This window comes from Bubalus bubalis, chromosome 11 (assembly GCF_019923935.1).
Source record: "Bubalus bubalis isolate 160015118507 breed Murrah chromosome 11, NDDB_SH_1, whole genome shotgun sequence".
NCBI classification, from domain to species: Eukaryota; Metazoa; Chordata; class Mammalia; order Artiodactyla; family Bovidae; genus Bubalus; species Bubalus bubalis.
The window spans coordinates 21,132,813-21,153,949 of NC_059167.1; the positions used below are offsets into that span (position 1 = coordinate 21,132,813).

General features: G+C 39.0%; 1 protein-coding gene across 1 annotated transcript; it reads right to left on the reverse strand.

Annotated features, from left to right (window-relative positions):
• Positions 1 to 17,428: 17,428 nt before the first annotated feature.
• ADAM21 (ADAM metallopeptidase domain 21) lies at positions 17,429 to 20,024 on the reverse strand. Its single transcript, XM_025295279.3, has one exon. It carries the CDS (start codon positions 19,656 to 19,658, stop codon positions 17,502 to 17,504), a length of 2,157 nt encoding a protein of 718 aa, XP_025151064.3. The 5' UTR covers positions 19,659 to 20,024; the 3' UTR covers positions 17,429 to 17,501.
• Between the last annotated feature and the right edge of the window lie 1,113 nt (positions 20,025 to 21,137).

The following is a 21,137-nucleotide window of genomic DNA, read 5'->3' on the forward strand; positions in this document are numbered from 1 at the left end:
GACTCATTGGAAAAGACCCTGATGCTCGGAAAGAATGAAGACACGAGGAGAAGGGGATGACAGAGGATGAGATGGTTGGATGGCATCACCAACTGGATGGATATGAGTTTGAGCGAGCTCCGGGAGTTGGTGATGGACGGGAAAGCCTGGCATGGTGCAGTCCATGGGGTCGCAAAGAGTTGGACATGACTGAGCAATTGAACTGAACTAAACTGAATCTTTCACAAGCTTTGTGAGTGGAATGACTGATACAGGCTCAGCTGTGTGTTAGACCCCTCACCTGCACCCTGGGTATCAAGCAGTGCTGTCAGATCGCTGTAGTTCTGTGGTGTATTTGCATTTTTACCGTGTCACTGTAGTACATGTAGAATTACTTTTCTTCAGTTCTGTGTGTGTCACACACCAATTAAGTAACACTGGTTTTATTCCATGTAAGCATTATTAGAGAATGTGTGTAGCTGTAAGAGACTGTATTGATTATCATTACATTTTAACTACTTAATGCGCTTGAATTTTCACCTTAACTAAGTTAAGCATCCAGAATAAAAGCCAAGACGTAATGATTGCTGCCTTTCTAAACCCAGATGCAGATCTGCATTCAAAGGAGATGTACACAAGCTGCGCAGTCCGACGGTGCATCCTGAGCAAGCACGGCTACCTACTTGCATTTGAGGTTTTCTAGCAGCAGCAGCAGCAGTCCTTGTGTAATGGGAACTTCTTCCTTATAATAATAACTAGTATCACTTTCTGAGAAATGAAGCACTATATATTCAGTGTAAAAATTCTTGAACTAAATAAGATGAACCTTGGCTCCTGTTTTCAAGTGTAGATTAAGTTGGCTAAGACTTGATCAAGGCACTTACACGTTATGTAGCATAGTCTCAGGACACTGTTCTGCTCATCTGTTCCATTTCCTGCCTCCTCCCTGCTCACAGAGTGACAGCGGTACATCATCCTGATTTTTTTCCCTCTCTTGGTTTATGCCTATTCTAATTGAAAATGTGTTAATAAAGTTAAAAAAAAAAGAAAATTCAACAATATGTAGAAAGGATTAAATACCATGATCAAGTGGGATTTAGTCCAGAGATGTGAGGATGAGTCAACATTTGAAAAAAATCAATGTCATATACCACATTAACAAAAGGAAGGATAAAAAGCACATAATCATCTCCATAGACACAGGAAAAGCATTTGACAAAATTCAACCTCATTCAGGATAAAAACTTTCATCCAAATGGGTACAAAAGGAACGTATCTCAACATAATAAAGGCCATTATGACAGACCCACACTAATGTCATACTCAATGTTGAAACTTTTTCTCTAAAATCAGGAACAAGACAGGGATACCCACTCTAACCATTTATATTTAACACATCATTGCAAGTCCTTGCCATAGCAGTCAGATGAGAAAAAGAAATAAAAGTTATCCAAGAAAGAGTAACCTGTCACTATTTGCAGATGATGTGGTAATATATGGAGAAAATCCTGAGGTCTCCAGCAAAAAATGATTGAAACTAATTAAAAAGTTCAATAGAGTTGTAGGATACAAGAGTAATACACAGAAATCTATTGCTTTTCTACACATTAATAATGAACTATCATGAAAACAAAGCAAGAAAAACTCTTTCTGGACTCCCTATTCTGTCCCATTGATCTATATATCTTTTCTTATGCCAATACTATCGAGACTTCATGAATAGGTAGCATGGATGAATCTCTGAAAATATACTAAGTGAAAGAAGCACTTCTCAAAAGAATGCATACTATTGATATTTATGTGAGATCCTAGAATAGGCAATATTCTATAGTAATTGCATATTACATATTTTATTTGAATAAATATATAAATTTGACATGTAGTACGTTTATTTTCATGCAGTTGAAATATTTTCTAATATCTCTCATGATTTGTCCTGTTACCTGAAAGTTATTTTAAGGCATGTTAATTTATGTTGAAATATTGTCAAAACAGGAGATGGCAAGATTGAACATCAACATTTTAGGAATCAGTGAACTAAAATGGAAAGGAATGGGCAAATTTAATTCAGATGACCATTATATCTACTATTGTGGGCAAGAATCCCTTAGAAGAAATGGAGTAGCCCTCATAGTCAACACAAGGCTCTGAAATGTAGTACTTGGATGCAATCTCAAAAATGACAGAATGATCTCAGTTTGTTTCCAAGGCAAACCATTCAATATCACAGTAATCCAAGTCTATGCCCCAACCACTAAAGCTGAAGAAGCTGAAGTTGAACAGTTCTATGAAGACCTTCAAGACCTTCTAGAACTAACACTGAAAAAGGAGGTCCTTTTCATCATAGGGGACTGGAATGCAAAAGTAGGAAGTCAAGAGATACCTGGAGTAATAGGCAAGTTTGGCCTTGGACTAAAAAATGAAGGGCAAAGGCTGATAGTTTTGCCAAGAGAACACACTTTTCACAGCAAACACCTTCTTGCAACAACACAAGAGACAACTCTACACATGGACATCACCATATGGTCAATACTGAAATCTGATTGATTATATTCTTTGCATCCAAAGATGGAGAAGCTCTATATAGTCAGCAAAAACAAAACAGGGAACTGACTGTGATGAACTACTTATTGCAACATTCAGACTTAAATTGAAGAAATTAGGGAAAACCACTAGAACATTCAGGTATGACCTAAATCAAATCCCTTTATGATTCAGTGGAAGTGAGAAATAGATTCAAAGGATTAGATCTGATAGACAGAGTGCCAATGAACTATGGACTGAGGTTTGTAACATTGTACAGGAGGCAGTGATCAAACCATCCCCAAGGAAAAGAAATGCAAAAAGGCAAAATGGTTGTCTGAGGAGGGCTTACAAATAGCTGAGAAAAGAAGAGAAGTGAAAAGGCAAAAGAGAAAAGGAAAGATAAACCCATCTTAATGCAGAGTTCCAAAGAATAGCAGGGATAAATGAAAGCCTTTTTAAGTGATCAGTGCAAAGAAATACAGGAAAGCAATAGAATGGAGGAGACTAGAGATCTCTTCAAGAAAATTAGAGATACCAAGGGAACATTTCATGCAAAGTTGGGCACAATAAAGGACAGAAATGGTATGGACCTAACAGAAGCAGAAGAAATTAAGAAGAGCTGGCAAGAATACACAGAAGAACTGTACAAAAAGATTTTAACTACCCAAATAACCAAAATGGTGTGCACTCACCTAGAGCCGGACATCCTGAAGTGTGAAGTCAAGTGGGCCTTAGGAAGCATCACTACGAACAGAACTAGTGGAGGTGATGGAATTCCAGCTGAGCTATTTCAAATCCTGAAAGATAATGCAGTTAAAGTGCAGCACTCAATATGCCAGCAAATTTGGGAAACTCACAGGACTGGAAAAGGTCAGTTTTCATTCCAATTGCAAAGAGGGGCAATGCCAAAGAATGTTCCAACTACAATACAATTGCACTCATTTCAGATGCTAACAAGGTCATGCTCAAAATCCTTCAAGTTAAGCTTCAGCAGTACGTGAACTAGAACTTCCAGATGTTCAAGCTGGATTTAGAAAAGGTGGAGGAACCAAAGATCAAATTGCCAACATCCATTGGATCATGGAAAAAAGTATGAGAAAGCAAGAGAATTCTGGAAAAATATCTATTTCTGCTCTATGCTAAAGCCTTAGACTGTATGGATCACAACAAACTGTGGAAAATTCTTCAAGAGATGGGAATACCAAACCACTTTACCTTCCTGCTGCAAACTGTGTATACAGGTCAAGAAGCAACAGTTAGAATGGACATGGAACAACAGACTGGTTCCAAATTGGGAAAGGAGTACATCAAGACTGTATATGTTCACCCTGTTTATTTAACTTAGATGCAGAGTACATCATGCAAAATGCCAGGCTGGATGAAGTACAAATGGGAATCAAGATTGCAGGGAGAAATATCAATAACCTCAGATATGCAGATGACACCACCCTTATGGCAGAAATCTAAGAAGAACTAAAGAGCCTCTTTATGCAAGTGAAAGAGGAGAGTGAAAAACCTGGCTTAAAACTCAACACTCAAAAAACTAAGATCATGGCATCTGATCATCACTTGATGGCATATAGATGGGTAAACAGTGGAAACAGTGTCAGACTTTATTTTTGGGGGCTCCAAAATCACTGCAGATGGTGACTGCAGCCATGAAATTAAAAGATGCCTACTCCTTGGAAGAAAAGCTATGACCAACCTAGACAGCATATTAAAAAACAAAGACATTACTTTGCTGACAAAGGTACATCTAGTCAAAGCTATGGTTTTTCCAGTAGTCATGTATGGATGTGAGGGTTGGACTATAAAGAAAGCTGAGGGCCAAAGAATTGATGCTTTTGAACTGTGGTGTTGGAGAAGACTCTTGAGAGTCCCTTGGACAGCAAGAAGATTCAACCAGTCAATCCTAAAGGAAATCAGTCCTGAATATTCTTTGGAAGGACTGATGCTGAAGCTGAAACTCCAATACTTTGGCCACCTGATGTAAAGAACTGACTCATTGGAAAAGACCCCAGTGATGGGAGAGATTGAAGGCAAGAGAAGGGGACGACAGAGGATTAGATGGTTGGATGGCATCGCCGACTCGATGGACATGAATTTGAGTGAGCTCTGGGAGTTGGTGATGGACAGGGAAGCCTGGTGTGCTGCAGTCCATGGGGTTGCAAAGAGTTGGACACAACTGGGTGACTGAACTGAACTGAATGAAGATAATGGAAACCTCCTTCAAAAGGTCTTCTGCATGCACTGTCGTATTCAGTGTCCCTGACCCTGCAGCAGGCCACTGTTGACCCATGCCTCCGCTAGAGTCTCCTTGAGACTCACAGGCAAGTCTGGGTCAGTCTCTTTTGGACTGCTCTTTTTCTCCTGGGTCCTGGTGCACACAAGGTTTTGTTTGTGTCCTCCAAGAGTCTGTTTCCCGAGTCCTGTGTAAGTTCTGTAATCAAATCCTACTGGCCTCCAAAGTCAAATTCCCCAAGGGTTCTCAGTCCCTTTGCCAGACCCCCAGGTTGGGAAATCTGTTGTGGTTCCTAGAACTTTCTTAACAGTGTGAGAATTTATTTGGTATAATTGTTCTGCAGTTTGTGGGTTGTCTGCTTGGTGGCTCTATGGTGGGGCTAATGGTGACTTCCTCCAAGAGGGCTTATGCCACACACTGTGTGGCCTAGGTCTGCTGCAGCAAGAGCCACTGCCCCTGTGGCAGGCCACCGCTGACCTGTGCCTCCACAGGAGATACTCAAACACCCCAAGGTTGGTCTGGCTCAGTCTCTGTGGGGTCTGTGGGTGTAGTGTGCACAAGATTTTGTTTCAGCCCTCCAAGCATCTCTGGTGAGTATGGGGTTTGATTCTAGACATGATTTTGCCCCTCCTACCATCCTGCTGGGGCTTCTCCTTTGCCCTTGGATGTGGGGCATCTTTTTTTGGTGGGATCCAACATTCTCCTCAATGGTTGTTCATCAGCAAGTTGCAATTTTGAAGTTCTTGCAGGAGAAGATGAGCACATGTCCTTCTACTCTGCCATCTTGCTCCATCGATTTGATGGAGTGCCACCTTGCTCCATCAAAGCCTTCTTAGATAACCATTTTGCCCTTTTGCATTTCTTTTTCTTGGGAATAGTTTTTTTTTTTTTTTTTAATTTTATTTTATTTTTAAACTTTACATAACTGTATTAGATTTGCCAAATATCAAAATGAATCCACCACAAGTATACATGTGTTCCCCATCCTGAACCCTCCTCCCTCCTCCCTCCCCATTCCATCCCTCTGGGTCCTCCCAGTGCACCAGCCCCAAGCATCCAGTATCGTGCATCGAACCTGGACTGGCAACTCATTTCATACATGATATTTTACATGTTTCAATGCCATTCTCCCAAATCTTCCCACCCTCTCCCTCCCACAGAGTCCATAAGACTGTTCTATACATCAGTGTCTCTTTTGCTGTCTCGTACACAGGGTTATTGTTACCATCTTTCTAAATTCCATATATATGCGTTAGTATACTGTATTGGTGTTTTTCTTTCTGGCTTACTTCACTCTGTATAATAGGCTCCAGTTTCATCCACCTCATTAGAACTGATTCAAATGTATTCTTTTTAATGGCTGAATAATACTCCATTGTGTATATGTACCACAGCTTTCTTATCCATTCATCTGCTGATGGACATCTAGGTTGCTTCCATGTCCTGGCTATTATAAACAGTGCTGCGATGAACATTGGGGTACACGTGTCTCTTTCCCTTCTGGTTTTCTCAGTGTGTATGCCCAGCAGTGGGATTGCTGGATCATAAGGCATGTCTATTTCCAGTTTTTTAAGGAATCTCCACACTGTTCTCCATAGTGGCTGTACTAGTTTGCATTCCCACCAACAGTGTAAGAGGGTTCCCTTTTCTCCACACCCTCTCCAGCATTTATTACTTGTAGACTTTTGGATTGCAGCCATTCTGACTGGTGTGAAATGGTACCTCATAGTGGTTTTGATTTGCATTTCTCTGATAATGAGTGATGTTGAGCATCTTTTCATGTGTTTGTTAGCCATCTGTATGTCTTCTTTGGAGAAATGTCTATTTAGTTCTTTGGCCCATTTTTTGATTGGGTCATTTATTTTTCTGGAGTTGAGCTGTAGGAGTTGCTTGTATATTCTCGAGATTAGTTGTTTGTCAGTTGCTTCATTTGCTATTATCTTCTCCCATTCTGAAGGCTGTCTTTTCACCTTGCTAATAGTTTCCTTTGATGTGCAGAAGCTTTTAAGGTTAATTAGGTCCCATTTGTTTATTTTTGCTTTTATTTCCAATATTCTGGGAGGTGGGTCATAGAGGATCCTGCTGTGATGTATGTCAGAGAGTGTTTTGCCTATGTTCTCCTCTAGGAGTTTTATAGTTTCTGGTCTTACGTTTAGATCTTTAATCCATTTTGAGTTTATTTTTGTGTATGGTGTTAGAAAGTGTTCTAGTTTCATTCTTTTACAAGTGGTTGACCAGAGTTCCCAGCACCACTTGTTAAAGAGATTGTCTTTAATCCATTGTATATTCTTGCCTCCTTTGTCGAAGATAAGGTGTCCATATGTGCGTGGATTTATCTCTGGGCTTTCTATTTTGTTCCATTGATCTATATTTCTGTCTTTGTGCCAGTACCATACTGTCTTGATAACTGTGGCTTTGTAGTAGAGCCTGAAGTCAGGTAGGTTGATTCCTCCAGTTCCATTCTTCTTTCTCAAGATCGCTTTGGCTATTCGAGGTTTTTTGTTTTTCCATACAAATTGTGAAATTATTTGTTCTAGCTCTGTGAAGAATGCTGTTGGTAGCTTGATAGGGATTGCATTGAATCTATAGATTGCTTTGGGTAGTATACTCATTTTCACTACATTGATTCTTCCAATCCATGAACATGGTATATTTCTCCATCTGTTAGTGTCCTCTTTGATTTCTTTCACTAGTGTTTTATAGTTTTCTATATATAGGTCTTTAGATTCTTTAGGTAGATATATTCCTAAGTATTTTATTCTTTCCGTTGCAATGGTGAATGGAATTGTTTCCTTAATTTCTCTTTCTGTTTTCTCATTATTAGTGTATAGGAATGCAAGGGATTTCTGTGTGTTGATTTTATATCCTGCAACTTTACTATAGTCATTGATTAGTTCTAGTAATTTTCTGGTGGAGTCTTTAGGGTTTTCTATGTAGAGGATCATGTCATCTGCAAACAGTGAGAGCTTTACTTCTTCTTTTCCAATTTGGATTCCTTTTATTTCTTTTTCTGTTCTGATTGCTGTGGCCAAAACTTCCAAAACTATGTTGAATAGTAATGGTGAAAGTGGGCACCCTTGTCTTGTTCCTGACTTTAGAGGAAATGCTTTCAATTTTTCACCATTGAGGATAATGTTTGCTGTGGGTTTGTCATATATAGCTTTGATTATGTTGAGGTATGTTCCTTCTATTCCTGCTTTCTGGAGAGTTTTTATCATAAATGGATGTTGAATTTTGTCAAAGGCTTTCTCTGCATCTATTGAGATAATCATATGGTTTTTATTTTTCAATTTGTTAATGTGGTGTATTACATTGATTGATTTGCGGATATTGAAGAATCCTTGCATCCCTGGGATAAAGCCCACTTGGTCATGGTGTATGATCTTTTTAATGTGTTGTTGGATTCTGATTGCTAGAATTTTGTTAAGGATTTTTGCATCTATGTTCATCAGTGATATTGGCCTGTAGTTTTCTTTTTTGTGGGATCTTTGTCAGGTTTTGGTATTAGGGTGATGGTGGCCTCATAGAATGAGTTTGGAAGTTTACCATCCTCTGCAATTTTCTGGAAGAGTTTGAGCAAGATAGGTGTTAGCTCTTCTCTAAATTTTTGGTAGAATTCAGCTGTGAAGCCATCTGGACCTGAGCTTTTGTTTGCTGGAAGATTTTTTATTACAGTTTCAATCTCCGTGCTTGTGATGGGTCTGTTAAGCTTTTCTATTTCTTCCTGATCGAGTTTTGGAAAGTTGTACTTTTCTAAGAATTTCTCCATTTCTTCCACGTTGTCCATTTTATTGGCATATAATTGTTGATAGTACTCTCTTATGATCCTTTGTATTTCTGTGTTGTCTGTTGTGATCTCTCCATTTTCATTTCTAATTTTATTGATTTGATTTTTCTCCCTTTGTTTCTTGATGAGTCTGGCTAATGGTTTGTCAATTTTATTTATCCTTTCAAAGAACCAGCTTTTGGTTTTGTTGATTTTTGCTATGGTCTCTTTTGTTTCTTTTGCATTTATTTCTGCTCTAATTTTTAAGATTTCTTTCCTTCTACTAACCCTGGGGTTCTTCATTTCTTCCTTTTCTAGTTGCTTTAGGTGTATAGTTAGGTTATTTATTTGACTTTTTTCTTGTTTCTTGACGTGTGCCTGTATTGCTATGAACTTTCCCCTTAGGACTGCTTTTACCGTGTCCCACAGGTTTTGGGTTGTTGTGTTTTCATTTTCATTCATTTCTATGCAAATTTTGATTTCTTTTTTGATTTCTTCTGTGATTTGTTGGTTATTCAGCAGCGTGTTGTTCAGCCTCCATATGTTGGATTTTTTAATAGTTTTTCTCCTGTAATTGAGATCTAATCTTACTGCATTGTGGTCAGAAAAGATGCTTGGAATGATTTCTATTTTTTTGAATTTACCAAGGCTAGCTTTATGGCCCAGGATGTGATCTATCCTGGAGAAGGTTCCATGTGCGCTTGAGAAGAAGGTGAAATTCATTGTTTTGGGATGAAATGTCCTATAGATATCAATTAGGTCTAACTGGTCTATTGTATCGTTTAAAGTTTGTGTTTCCTTGTTAATTTTCTGTTTAGTTGATCTATCCATAGGTGTGAGTGGGGTATTAAAGTCTCCCACTGTTATTGTGTTATTGTTAATTTCTTCTTTCATACTTGTTAGCGTTTGTCTTACATACTGCGGTGCTCCCGTGTTGGGTGCATATATATTTATAATTGTTATATCTTCTTCTTGGATTGATCCTTTGATCATTATGTAGTGACCATCTTTGTCTCTTTTCACAGTCTTTGTTTTAAAGTCTATTTTATCTGATATGAGTATTGCTACTCCTGCTTTCTTTTGGTCCCTATTTGCATGGAAAATCTTTTTCCAGCCCTTCACTTTCAGTCTGTATGTGTCCCCTGTTTTGAGGTGGGTCTCTTGTAGACAACATATGCAGGGGTCTTGTTTTTGTATCCATTCAGCCAGTCTTTGTCTTTTGGTTGGGGCATTCAACCCATTTACGTTTAAGGTAATTACTGAAAAGTATGACCCCGTTGCCATTTACTTTATTGTTTTGGGTTCGAATTTATACACAATTTTTGTGTTTCCTGTCTAGAGAATATCCTTTAGTATTTGTTGGAGAGCTGGTTTGGTGGTGCAGAATTCTCTCAGCTTTTGCTTGTCTGAAAAGCTTTTGATTTCTCCTTCATACTTGAATGAGATCCTTGCTGGGTACAATAATCTGGGCTGTAGGTTATTTTCTTTCATCATTTTAAGTATGTCTTGCCATTCCCTCCTGGCTTGAAGAGTTTCTACTGAAAGATCAGCTGTTATCCTTATGGGCATTCCCTTGTGTGTTATTTGTTGTTTTTCCCTTGCTGCTTTTAATATTTGTTCTTTGTGTTTGATCTTTGTTAATTTGATTACTATGTGTCTTGGGGTGTTTCGCCTTGGGTTTATCCTGTTTGGGACTCTCTGGGTTTCTTGGACTTGGGTGATTATTTCCTTCCCCATTTTAGGGAAGTTTTCAACTATTATCTCCTCAAGTATTTTCTCATGGTCTTTCTTTTTGTCTTCTTCTTCTGGGATCCCTATGATTCGAATGTTGTAGCGTTTAATATTGTCCTGGAGGTCTCTGAGATTGTCCTCATTTCTTTTAATTCGTTTTTCTTTTATCCTGATTCATTTATTTCTACCATTCTATCTTCTAATTCACTAATCCTATCTTCTGCCTCTGTTATTCTACTATTTGTTGCCTCCAGAGTGTTTTTAATTTCACTTATTGCATTATTCATTATATATTGACTCTTTTTTATTTTTCTAAGTCCTTGTTAAACCTTTCTTGCATCTTCTCAATGCTTGCCTCCAGGCTATTTATCTGTGATTCCATTTTAATTTCAAGATTTTGGATCAATTTCACTATCATTATTCGGAATTCTTTATCAGGTAGATTCCCTATCTCTTCCTCTTTGGTTTGGTTTGGTGGGCATTTATCCTGTTCCTTTATCTGCTGGGTATTCCTCTGTCTCTTCATCTTGTTTAAATTGCTGAGTTTGGGGTGTCCTTTCTGTATTCTGGCAGTTTGTGGAGTTCTCTTTATTGTGGCGTTTCCTCGCTGTGTGTGGGTTTGTACAGGTGGCTTGTCAAGGTTTCCTGGTTAGGGAAGCTTGTGTCGATGTTCTGGTGGATGGAGCTGTATTTCTTCTCTCTGGAGTGTAATGAAATGTCCAGTAATGAGTTATGAGATGTCTATGGTTTTGGGGTGACTTTGGGCAGCCTGTATCTTGAAGCTCAGGGCTGTGTTCCTTTGTTGCTGGAGAATTTACTTGGTATGTCTTGCCCTGGAACTTGTTGGCCCTTGTGTGGTGCTTGGTTTCAGTGTCGGTATGGAGGCGTTTGATGAGCTCCTGTCAATTAATGTTCCTTGGAGTCAAGAGTTCCCTGGAGTCAGGGTTTGGACTTAAGCCTCCTACTTCCAGTTATCGGCCTTAATTTTACAGTAGTTTCAAAACTTCTCCTTCTATACAGCACCACTGATAAAACATCTACGTTAAAGATGAAAAGTTTCTCTACTGTGAGGGTCACTCAGAGAGGTTCACAGCGTTATATGGAGAAGAGAAGAGGGAGGAGGGAGTTAGAGGTGACCCAAATGAGATGAGGTGGAATCAATAGTGGAGAGAGTGGGCTAGCCAGTAGTCACTTCCTTATGTGCACTCCACAACTGGACCGCTCAGAGATGTTCACGGAGTTATACAGGGAAGAGAAGAAGGAGGCAGGAGACAGAGGTGGCCAGAAGGATAAAAGGGGGAAATGAAAAGGAGGGAGACAGATCCAGCCAGTAATCAGTTCCTTAAGTGTTCTCCACCGTCTGGAACACACAGAAATTCACAGAGTTGGGTAGAGTAGAGAGGGGTTAGGGAGGAGATACAGGTGACCTGGTGGAGAAAATGGAGAGTCCAAAGGGAGAGAGAGCAGTCAAGCCAGTAATCTCGTACACTAGTGAAAAATGGGTCCTGAAGATTGGGTTCTTAAAGGTACAAAATTGGTAACAAATACATAAAAACAAAAATTAGAAATCTAGAGTAGAGTTTGGAATTTCAAAAATGCGATGTTAATGAAAAGAAGAAGGAAAAGGAAAGAGAGAAAAAACTAACAAAGAAAAACAAACAAGGTCGTGAAAGTAATAAAGAAACTACAGGTACAAAATTGATAACTAATACCAAAAAGCAAAAATTAAAAATCTAGAGTAGAGTTTGGAATTTCAAAAATACAACGTTAAAAAAAAAAAAAAAGAAGAAGAAGAAGAAGAAGAAAAATAAAGAGAGAAAACAAACAAACCAACAAAAACAATGTCGCAAAAATTATAAAGAAAATACAGGTACAAAATTGATATCAAATACCAAAAAGCATAAATTAAAAATCTTGAGTAGAGTTTGGAATTGCAGATATACGATGTTATATAAAAGAAGAAGAGAAAGAAACAGAGGGAAAAAAAAGTCACAGAAATTATGAAAAAAACTATAGGTACAAAATTGATAACATATATCAAAAGGCTAAAATTAAAAATCTAGAGTAGAGTTTGGAATTTCAAAAATACAATGTTAAAGAAAAGAAGAAAAGAAAAAAGAAAAAAAAAAAAACCACGGTCAAAAAATTATAAAATATATATATGAAGTTTGCTGAAGAAGAAAAAAAAAATAGGGTCTTTTTTTTTTTTTTTTTTTGCAAAGTAATAGTTATAAAAGTGAAAATTAAAGGACAATAGAGGACTTAAAAAAATTTTTTTTTTAATTAAAAAAAAAAAGAAAGAAAGATTGATCGTAAAAATAGTAAAAATATATCTAGGTCTTTCTCTGGTTTTGTTGTGAGTATTGTGGGTTCAGTTCATTTTTGGCAGTTCCTTAGTCCGACTTATATTTCTCAAGATCTATAGGCCCCTTCCTATGTAATCCGTAGTAACCACAGGGTTTTAATCTATGGCCTGTAGCTTCCAAGGCATTTCCCTCTGTTATAGCTTCTTCTGTTTGCTGGTCTCTTCAGTGTCTGGTTTGGGGAATAGTTTTGATCAATTCCTCTTGTACAATGTTACGAACCTCCATCCATAGTTCTTCAGGCACTCTACCTGACTCCTAAGGTCATATATTAGCCACTTCCCGTAGTTCTTTGTAGCAATGATCCAGTTCGTCTCATACCAAGAACTGTACAGCCCCACTTGGACCATTTTGAGGACTGATGCTAGTTATTGGTCTAGATGCTATGAGGGAAAATTAAGGACAGATCTTCAGGAGTGTAAGCATAATCTTTGGTGAAGCCTGGTCTCCAGGTAATGAGAGGCTGCTCTCTTATAGCAAGCATTAAGGAATGAGTTATGCTGGCCCAGAGTGTTCAAGAAAATCTCCCGATTCAAGTTTTCAAATGCATCCCCTCAAATGTTCTCATCCCAAATCTTAAGGTAACACTTCTTTCCTAAGAGGACCTTTAATTTTTACGTAGGAAACATACCAGGGATCTAAATCTTTATAATTTTGCAGATGTGTGACAAATCTTGGGTATTATTTTCAGCACAGTCTGTAGGCTGAGATTCTCTGTAAACATTTAGAGGTCTTGGGACTTTAATACCATGCCCAACTTTACAACTAAGACAGGGAAGGGATAAAAGTAAATCAAGCATACATTAGTGAGTGACCACGTGAGCAACTAGGACACAGTTCTACTGTGGATTCTCTGAGAGACACTGTCAGACACCTCAGAATTGTTCCATGAGGACTCGGGAAACGGTGAGATTTATTCGCAAAAGCTTTCTCATTGATTAAGAGTTGCTTCCAGATGTATTAACTCCTTTTTGCTTCTAGCCTGCTCCGTGGATGGGCCAAATACACTGCTGTAAAGTCAGAAGCCACTAGTCTGTATAGGAATTGTCATCATACTACAAAAGGTCAGATGCATGTAATCCTTGGCTCAGCATCTATTTTCTAGGGAACCTGGGTGCAGTAGCTGATGGCCCACCTGCGCCTCCCCGTTCCACCTAAGTTCACTGTGCAGGAGGCAGTTTCCTGCTGTGACAATTTTCCATCCTGTGGCAGCTTCCTACTTCAAATGCTGCATTTCACTTCTTTTTCTGACAGCTTTCTCCTACGACATGGAGGGGTATTCTAAGGTGTGTTTCACATGACTTAGAGAGTTTACAGGGAATGGCTCCAGTAGCCCACAGTGGAAATTTGCTCATAATATACTCAACTTTGTGCTTCCCATGTAAATTAACTCCACCTAAACCCTGATCTCAGTGCATACTTTTTAGGGAACTCCAATTAGGACTCTATGTTCATTATGAGGAGGTTAGTTTTAACCACTAATCTTGATATAATTGACAGATTCAGCCCTAATTAACTCAGCCAACATAAAATAACAATGCAGCTTTTCCTAAAATTAGAAATATTGTAAACATTGCAACTTCTTGAAAAAACTTGGCAAGGAAGATAATATGACTCTAACAAATTAAAATATAATACAGAATCTTAATTTGTTGGTAAAACATTGGAACAACTGGATAGCCATTTGAAAAAAAAAATATGGTTGGGTTTCTATTTCATTTCTTTTTTTGTCATTGTTGTTGTACCATTGATTCTTTATTTTTATCACTGGAATGAGCCATAACAATTAAACCTTGCTGATGGAGAGGGGGAGGAGAAAGAGTTAAGTGTTGGGACTTCTCTGGTAGTCCAGTGGTTAAGACTCCACACTTCAAGAGAAGGGTACACAAGTTCCAGCCCTGGTCAGGGAACCGAGATCCCACATGCTGCATGGTACAGCCCCTCCCCCTCAAAAAGAGTTAAGTGTTGCCCATATTCATATGATATGGTTTTTGAACATGCATGTGGGAATGTCTGGTAGACAACTGGTTAAATGAGAGTGGAGTTGCAGGAAGAACTGGAGATCTAGAGCTAGGTGTCATTACCCTGCAGGTGATATTAGAACTCTGAGTCTGGATGGCTTGAGGCTCCTTATGTTGTTCTCATATATTTAGAATTGTTCTTGGGAACTCTAGTCACCCTCAACCCTCATATGATAATCGTTGCAAAATCAAAAAAGAGAAGTGTGGCATTCTGAAGACTTTGTGTAGAATAATTTACACTTTACTCTTCCTATCTTTTCCCCTGTTAGGTTTTAGAAATATTAGTTTTCTGCATTCTCCTGTATTTCCATAAAAGAAAAGGAATGAGACACACTGAGATTCTGCTAACCCTGGCGGCACTCCTAGGTGAGGATATGTTTTGTTTTCTAATTCCCTAATCCAGCCATGCTAAGTCATAAAGGAGTTTAAAGGAGAAATAATTGAGCACTCTGTTTTTTCTCATTGTTTCTACTTTTCAGTTCTCATCTATAGAAAGAAACTCTCAATTATGCAAATTATATTTTGCATGTCCACTGCTACAATGGATATGTGTTTAATTTTTTAATATATTTAAGGAATTTTACTTCTTGATGGTTCTCTTTGCTCTCTGACAATTTGAGGGTTTTTTTTCTTAGTAAATAATTGAAGATTTCATTTCTTATAGCAAAATAAAGTCCAAATTTGAGCATGAAAACCAAAGTCAGCATAATCCCAGAAAATAAAAAGGATTATCTCAAAGTTACCACAAGTGAAAAATGTAAAACCCAGTGAATGTAAAATAATATTAGATTGATAAATTTGACTGTAACCAAATTTAATATTTTTATACAAAAACAGGAGCTTACCTGTGGTTCAGTGGTAAAGAATCCACTTGCCAATGTAGGAGACGTATGTTCCATCACTGGTTGGGAAGATCCCCTGGAGAAGGAAATGGCAACCCACTCCAGTATTTTTACCTGGAAAATCCCATGGACAGAGGAGCCTAATGGGCTCCTTGGGGTTGCAAGAGTTGGATATGACCTAGCAACTGAACAATGACAACATACACAAAATAATTTCAAAAGAGAAACAATAAATTGGAGCAGCTGCCTTTTGTCTCCATATGATTGTGTATACTGAAAACGCGTGGGTAAATCTCTGATTTATGTTCTAAATCTAAATTTAATCAGCTTGTCTCCTTGGTTCTTGCTTCCCTGTTTCTGTGAGTCCACTAAACATCCATTTCTTCTTTCTGTTTCTGGGTGATCCATTGTTACCGTCTATTCCTCATCTGTTCCTAGAATGCCTCCAAACGATGAGCACAAAGTGACAAGCACACAAGTAGAACAAGCATTTCACAAGGAAATGCTTTTCCAAAGATGTTTTGTTTAACCTCTGTTGAGAGGAAAATGGGAGTTTTCCAAGGCAAGGGGGTTGGAGAGGGTGGTAAACAGAATTTGGGGAACGGGAATTGATGTACAGATGTGCAGAGGTCTGACTCAGCTAAGTATATTTAAAACAGGAAATAGCTGGAGGATGTAAAATGTGCAAAGGATAGTGGAAAATGATATCAAAAAGTTTAATTCAGTTGACAAAGAGGCATTTACAAGTTGTCTGGACCATATACAGAGGGTATCTGATATAGAAATGTGTTTTCAAGAGACAAGACTTCCAGCTATACTGAGAATAGACTGAGGAGATAGATCATAAACTGGGGACTAAATGATAGTGAAGGACAAGTACAAAAAGAGCGTTATAAATACACATTTTAAATATTCAAAGTTCAATTTTGAAGAAGAGCTATAGTAGTTTTTAAAAGAGGACCAAAGTATTTTTTTCATTTCCTAATTAATTTTATGCAATTAATAGTCCATTTAAATATTTATTGTGTATCTGGCACTGTTCTAGGTACTGGGACACAACAGTGAGCAGAAAACAGTTAAAACAACTCTGCCCTCGTGAAGACTATATTCTGGTATTCAAAGAAAATCCTCCAAGAGGATATGCAAACTGCCAAATTAAGACAAAGTGTTAGAGCAGATAAGCTTGGCTAGGAAGCAGAAGGAACAGTGTCAGGAGTTTTTGTTAAAAACAATTTGTTTATACTTTAATAAGAAACCATTCCTTTCTCTCTTTTGTTTACCTAATAACCCCTAGAGGTTGGATGGGAAAGCATTATTGTTACCCTTCTTTTCAGATTTTGGATCACAGTGTTAGAAAATTAAGTAATTGTTCAACTTTATTATTTCACTTTTGGTAACAGCAGGCACCGTCACTGCAGGGAAAACCTGTCCTGCGCATGTACACCTTCTGGCACTGATGAGATGTCCCGTTGCAGCACTCTGGAAAGTCACTCTTATTGACCTTATATCTACAAAGTCCCACTGATGGCACGAATTGCATTGCAGTCTTTGCTTGTTCTGTGCATTTCAATGGGAAAACATTTCCATGATTCTAAATCTCAGTCCCAGTCAAAATCACATCAGTACCCAACTGTTGATAAATGGAATCCACTAGGCTGACAACAGCAAATACATCCTATGTAACTTTGAGAAGTTACTTTGGGAAGAAATGAAAAGAGGCGAGACTCATCCCTGGGTCCCCAGATGTCTATCTCCTGCCTTTCCTGAGTCATATCTGTGCTCAAAAAACACAAAGAGGACTCACTTGCAGGGAAATGAATTTTATTTGCCTTTTACAACCATGAATAGTAGATAGGAAAACGTTAGGAATTACCTTTGCTTGATGGCAATATCTTTAATACTGGCAGAAGGCAAGGTGTCCGCATTTTTCTGCAAACTGTCAGAAATGTGTTCCTGAACAGGCATGTTGGAATATTTCTACTGCCCTAGACTAAAACTTAATGTATAGGCTATTAGGTTACAGTCATATTCTTAATTGGGAGAGTGAGTCTTAGTCTTCTTGGGTCTAAAACGTTTTTGAAGATACATAAATACAGCAATTAAAGGTAAAAGCAAAACAAACAAACCAAGAGGCACAACTGTTGGCAAGAAAGCTCTTCTGGCAGATGCTGGGCCGCTGTCAACACTACCCCCAGTGCCTCTGTGTAGGCAGTAGGGCGGGGACCACCCGTAGCCGCAGTGGCAGTGGTGTTTGTTATTGCACAGCCCCTTCATGTTACAGGTCTCAGGCAAGCAGGCCTGTGACAGAAGAGACAGGCTGACACACTTCTTGCGTATGCAGATCTTTCCTGGACCACACATGGTGCCATCTCTCACTTCACCAGCGCCAGGTGTACTCATCTCTAAGTGATCGTCTATACTCCAGCAGGTGACACCATTGATGTGAGTGTATTGCAAATTGGAGTGATCTCTCAGGTGGGGGATGTTCCCTACATTCTCACAATGAACTCTCCCACAAAAGCTATCTGAAATAGGGCATTTTAGGTATGTTGTGCCATTTACACCACAGTGGCCAAAACGGCTTCCCTGGGAGTTGATTTCTTTATAGCATCTCTGAGATGCGCTCTTTGCACCTTCACCAAAAATCTCCCTGCACTGTTCATCATGGCTATTGCAGCTCTTTTGATAGCAAAAGGCAGTGTCACTACAGGGAATCCCGTCCTGCACGTGGACATCTTCTGGACACTGATGAGATGTCCCATTGCACCACTCTGGAAGGTCACATTCATTGATCTGAGGTCTACAGAGCTCCCCTGATGGCATGAACTTGCAGTCTTTGCAACAAAGCCCGAAAGCACAAGCAGCCCCAGGTCTTAGAGTGCAGTTCAACAGACAACAGGGATCTTGTTCACACTGCTTTATAGATCCACAGTCACACTTCTCTTCTCCTTCAATCACACCATTTCCACAGTGCTTCAGCATGAAGACTGCCCCTGGAATTGGCAGATTGTGCAGACATGATCCCTGGTTTAAAGTGGTCTTTGTAAATTCTGCATAGCTACAATTCGTGAATCTCTCTGCTGGCAACCTGATAGCATTCATGATGCAAGCACTTTGTCCACACACACAGAATTCTTCATCATGCTTCATACCCAGAGTATGACCTAACTCATGAGCTACAGTGAGAGCAAAAACAGACCAGGGGTCTCCTTTGAAATTATTAACTCCACAGTCGAGAGGAGGGTGACATATTCCTGCCACATAGGCTATACCAAGGACACTTATAAGTGAATTTTCAATGAAAATATGGGCAGCATCATACTGTAGTTGGGAAAGACTGATTTGTTTCCACTGAGAGAAGTCCTCCAGAACCTGTTCTATGCTTATCAGTGGAAAAACATTTCCATAATTCCAAATCTCAATCCCCATCAAAATCACATAGGTACCCAACTGCTGATAAATGGAATCCACTATGTTGACAACAACAAATACATTCTCCTGCACCTTCGAGAAATTACTTTGAGAATAAATGAAGAAATTGTGATCTACCACCACAACCAGCTCCAGAAACCACAAATGGGCCCACCGGTTATAAGCAGAATTTTGTTTCAGAGTTAATTTCTCAGCCTCTTCGAATTCCAGCTGCTGGTGTGCTGCTTTATTTGTTAAGCCACATCTCATTGGTGAGAACTGTGTCTCTTTAGTGTTTATCTTATATACCAGGTGTTCAAATGTAGTAGAGTGCCTGATGGGCTTGATTTCATAGGTAAAGTCATTTATCCGCAGCATTCCTTGAAAGCCCCCAGCACAAGTACTGAGGGCAACAAGGGACTCGGGGACCCCCTCCACATAACCATGATAAAAGCAGTCATTAGGGACAAAAGGCTGATCCTGCTGAAGGGCGTGCTGGTCCGTGTAGGTGAACACTGGGAGGGCTTTGGAAACCAAGATCTTCTTAGCTCTTATGTAGACAACACGTCTCTGACCCCCAAACTGCAGGCTGTAGGAAAGCCAGCCTGGAGCATTTGGACCTCTGCCCCCGTTGGTAACCTTCAAGGGAATCACCACATCTGGGGAGTTGAGGCTTTGAGAGCGCCTTTCCTGGGACAGGCCAGAAGAGAACAGAGACACCTCAAGCCAGAGCAGTCCAACAACCTGCATGGACACTCTCGCCTCACCAGTCACCATGATGGAGCAGCCACTATGGAGCCATCTGTCCAGAGAAGAACTTATCAGGCACTGCTGACCTGGCTCCTCCCTCTGAGCTGAACTTTAAGGATCTGTGTCCTGTCAGAGTGTGACCATCAGAGCGGGCAGTGCTGAAAAGTGAAAATAAAAAGAAGGGTGGGGGATGGTGGTGGGATTGGGTAAGGAAAATAGGAGAAAGAATTTGAATGTGTCAAGAATGATTAATGCAGCAAAAAGCTTTGGATTTGCTTTCAATAACTGGGGATGTAAAGTTAGAGGGGACAAAGATAAAACAATATTGGCCCTATCGACAGTGGATAGTTGTTGGAACTGGATGCTAGGCACTTGGGTTTTCATTATACAATTATCTCAAACACCTATAGGTGGTATAAAAATCTCCTCAATATAATGTTAAAGCAAAACTAAAGAAACTTCAGAGTACAGTAACACTGTATCTCAATTTGTCCAAAACTGTTGGTTTGTGCCTGTTGCCCTTGCATAACTCTTGTTACTTTCTCCTGTCAAAACTGGAGAGGTCAGAGGCCATCACAATCCTTATGTCAATTTGCATCAGTCTTATGACTTACTTTAGACTATTTATCTCAAGTCATTTGCTTGTCTCCTTGTGATATTTTCCTTCACTCATTGAGTCATTTAGTGCAAGGTTTATGATTTTAACTCATTTTAATATCCCCTATAGTATAAGGTCTATAATACCTAGTATAGCCCTCCATACAGTGAAAAATGGAAACGGTGGGTGGTGACGGGGAGGGGTGGTGAAGTACTTGGGTTATAGGTGAATGCCACTTAAAATGTATTCATATTTGAATATAATTTTTATAAGAGAAAAAAATCATGAACACTGACATCTTCTAAAGGAATGAGGAAAACAAGGTTGTTCTCCCTGGTTACCTGTAGGAGAATATGAAATACAAGAGGAAATAACTTCAGAAGGGATTAATACGAATTCATGAAATTTAGAAGTCTGAGAAAAGGAATTCTCTCTTCTAGGGGCAAAGGCATCAGAGTGCCTGGTATTTTAGGACTGCAGGGGAAAATTCCCAATGTCTGCTAAAATGTATTTACCAACAGTTTTTGAAAGTGAGGAATTTCTGTATTACCTGGCATACAATCTGCCTGGCAACACTCATAAATTTCTTTAATTTATGTCTGGAGCATACAAACTGTAGGACCTTGTGCTAGATACTAGGGAAATAAAATTAAAATACAGTGCATTAAGCAGATTATCAATTAAGTGCAGAAATATATGGCAGGAGCAAGAATAACTTTAGAAGGCTCTATAACATTGTATTCAATATTTTATATATTATGTGCCCTTTTCTATGGCTGAGGAGAGTGTCCATAGACATCATCATAGTCTCAGTTAAGTGACAAAAAAGAGGCTAAGAAGCACTGAGCCTGTGGAAAAAAGACAAATAATTAAATTATTATAATAGGATCTGAATCACATTAATCTGA

Coding starts and splice junctions, on each gene's coding strand:
- ADAM21 (XM_025295279.3), bottom strand. CDS start 19,658: ATGGTGACTGGTGAGGCGAGAGTGTCCATGCAGGTTGTTGGACTGCTC.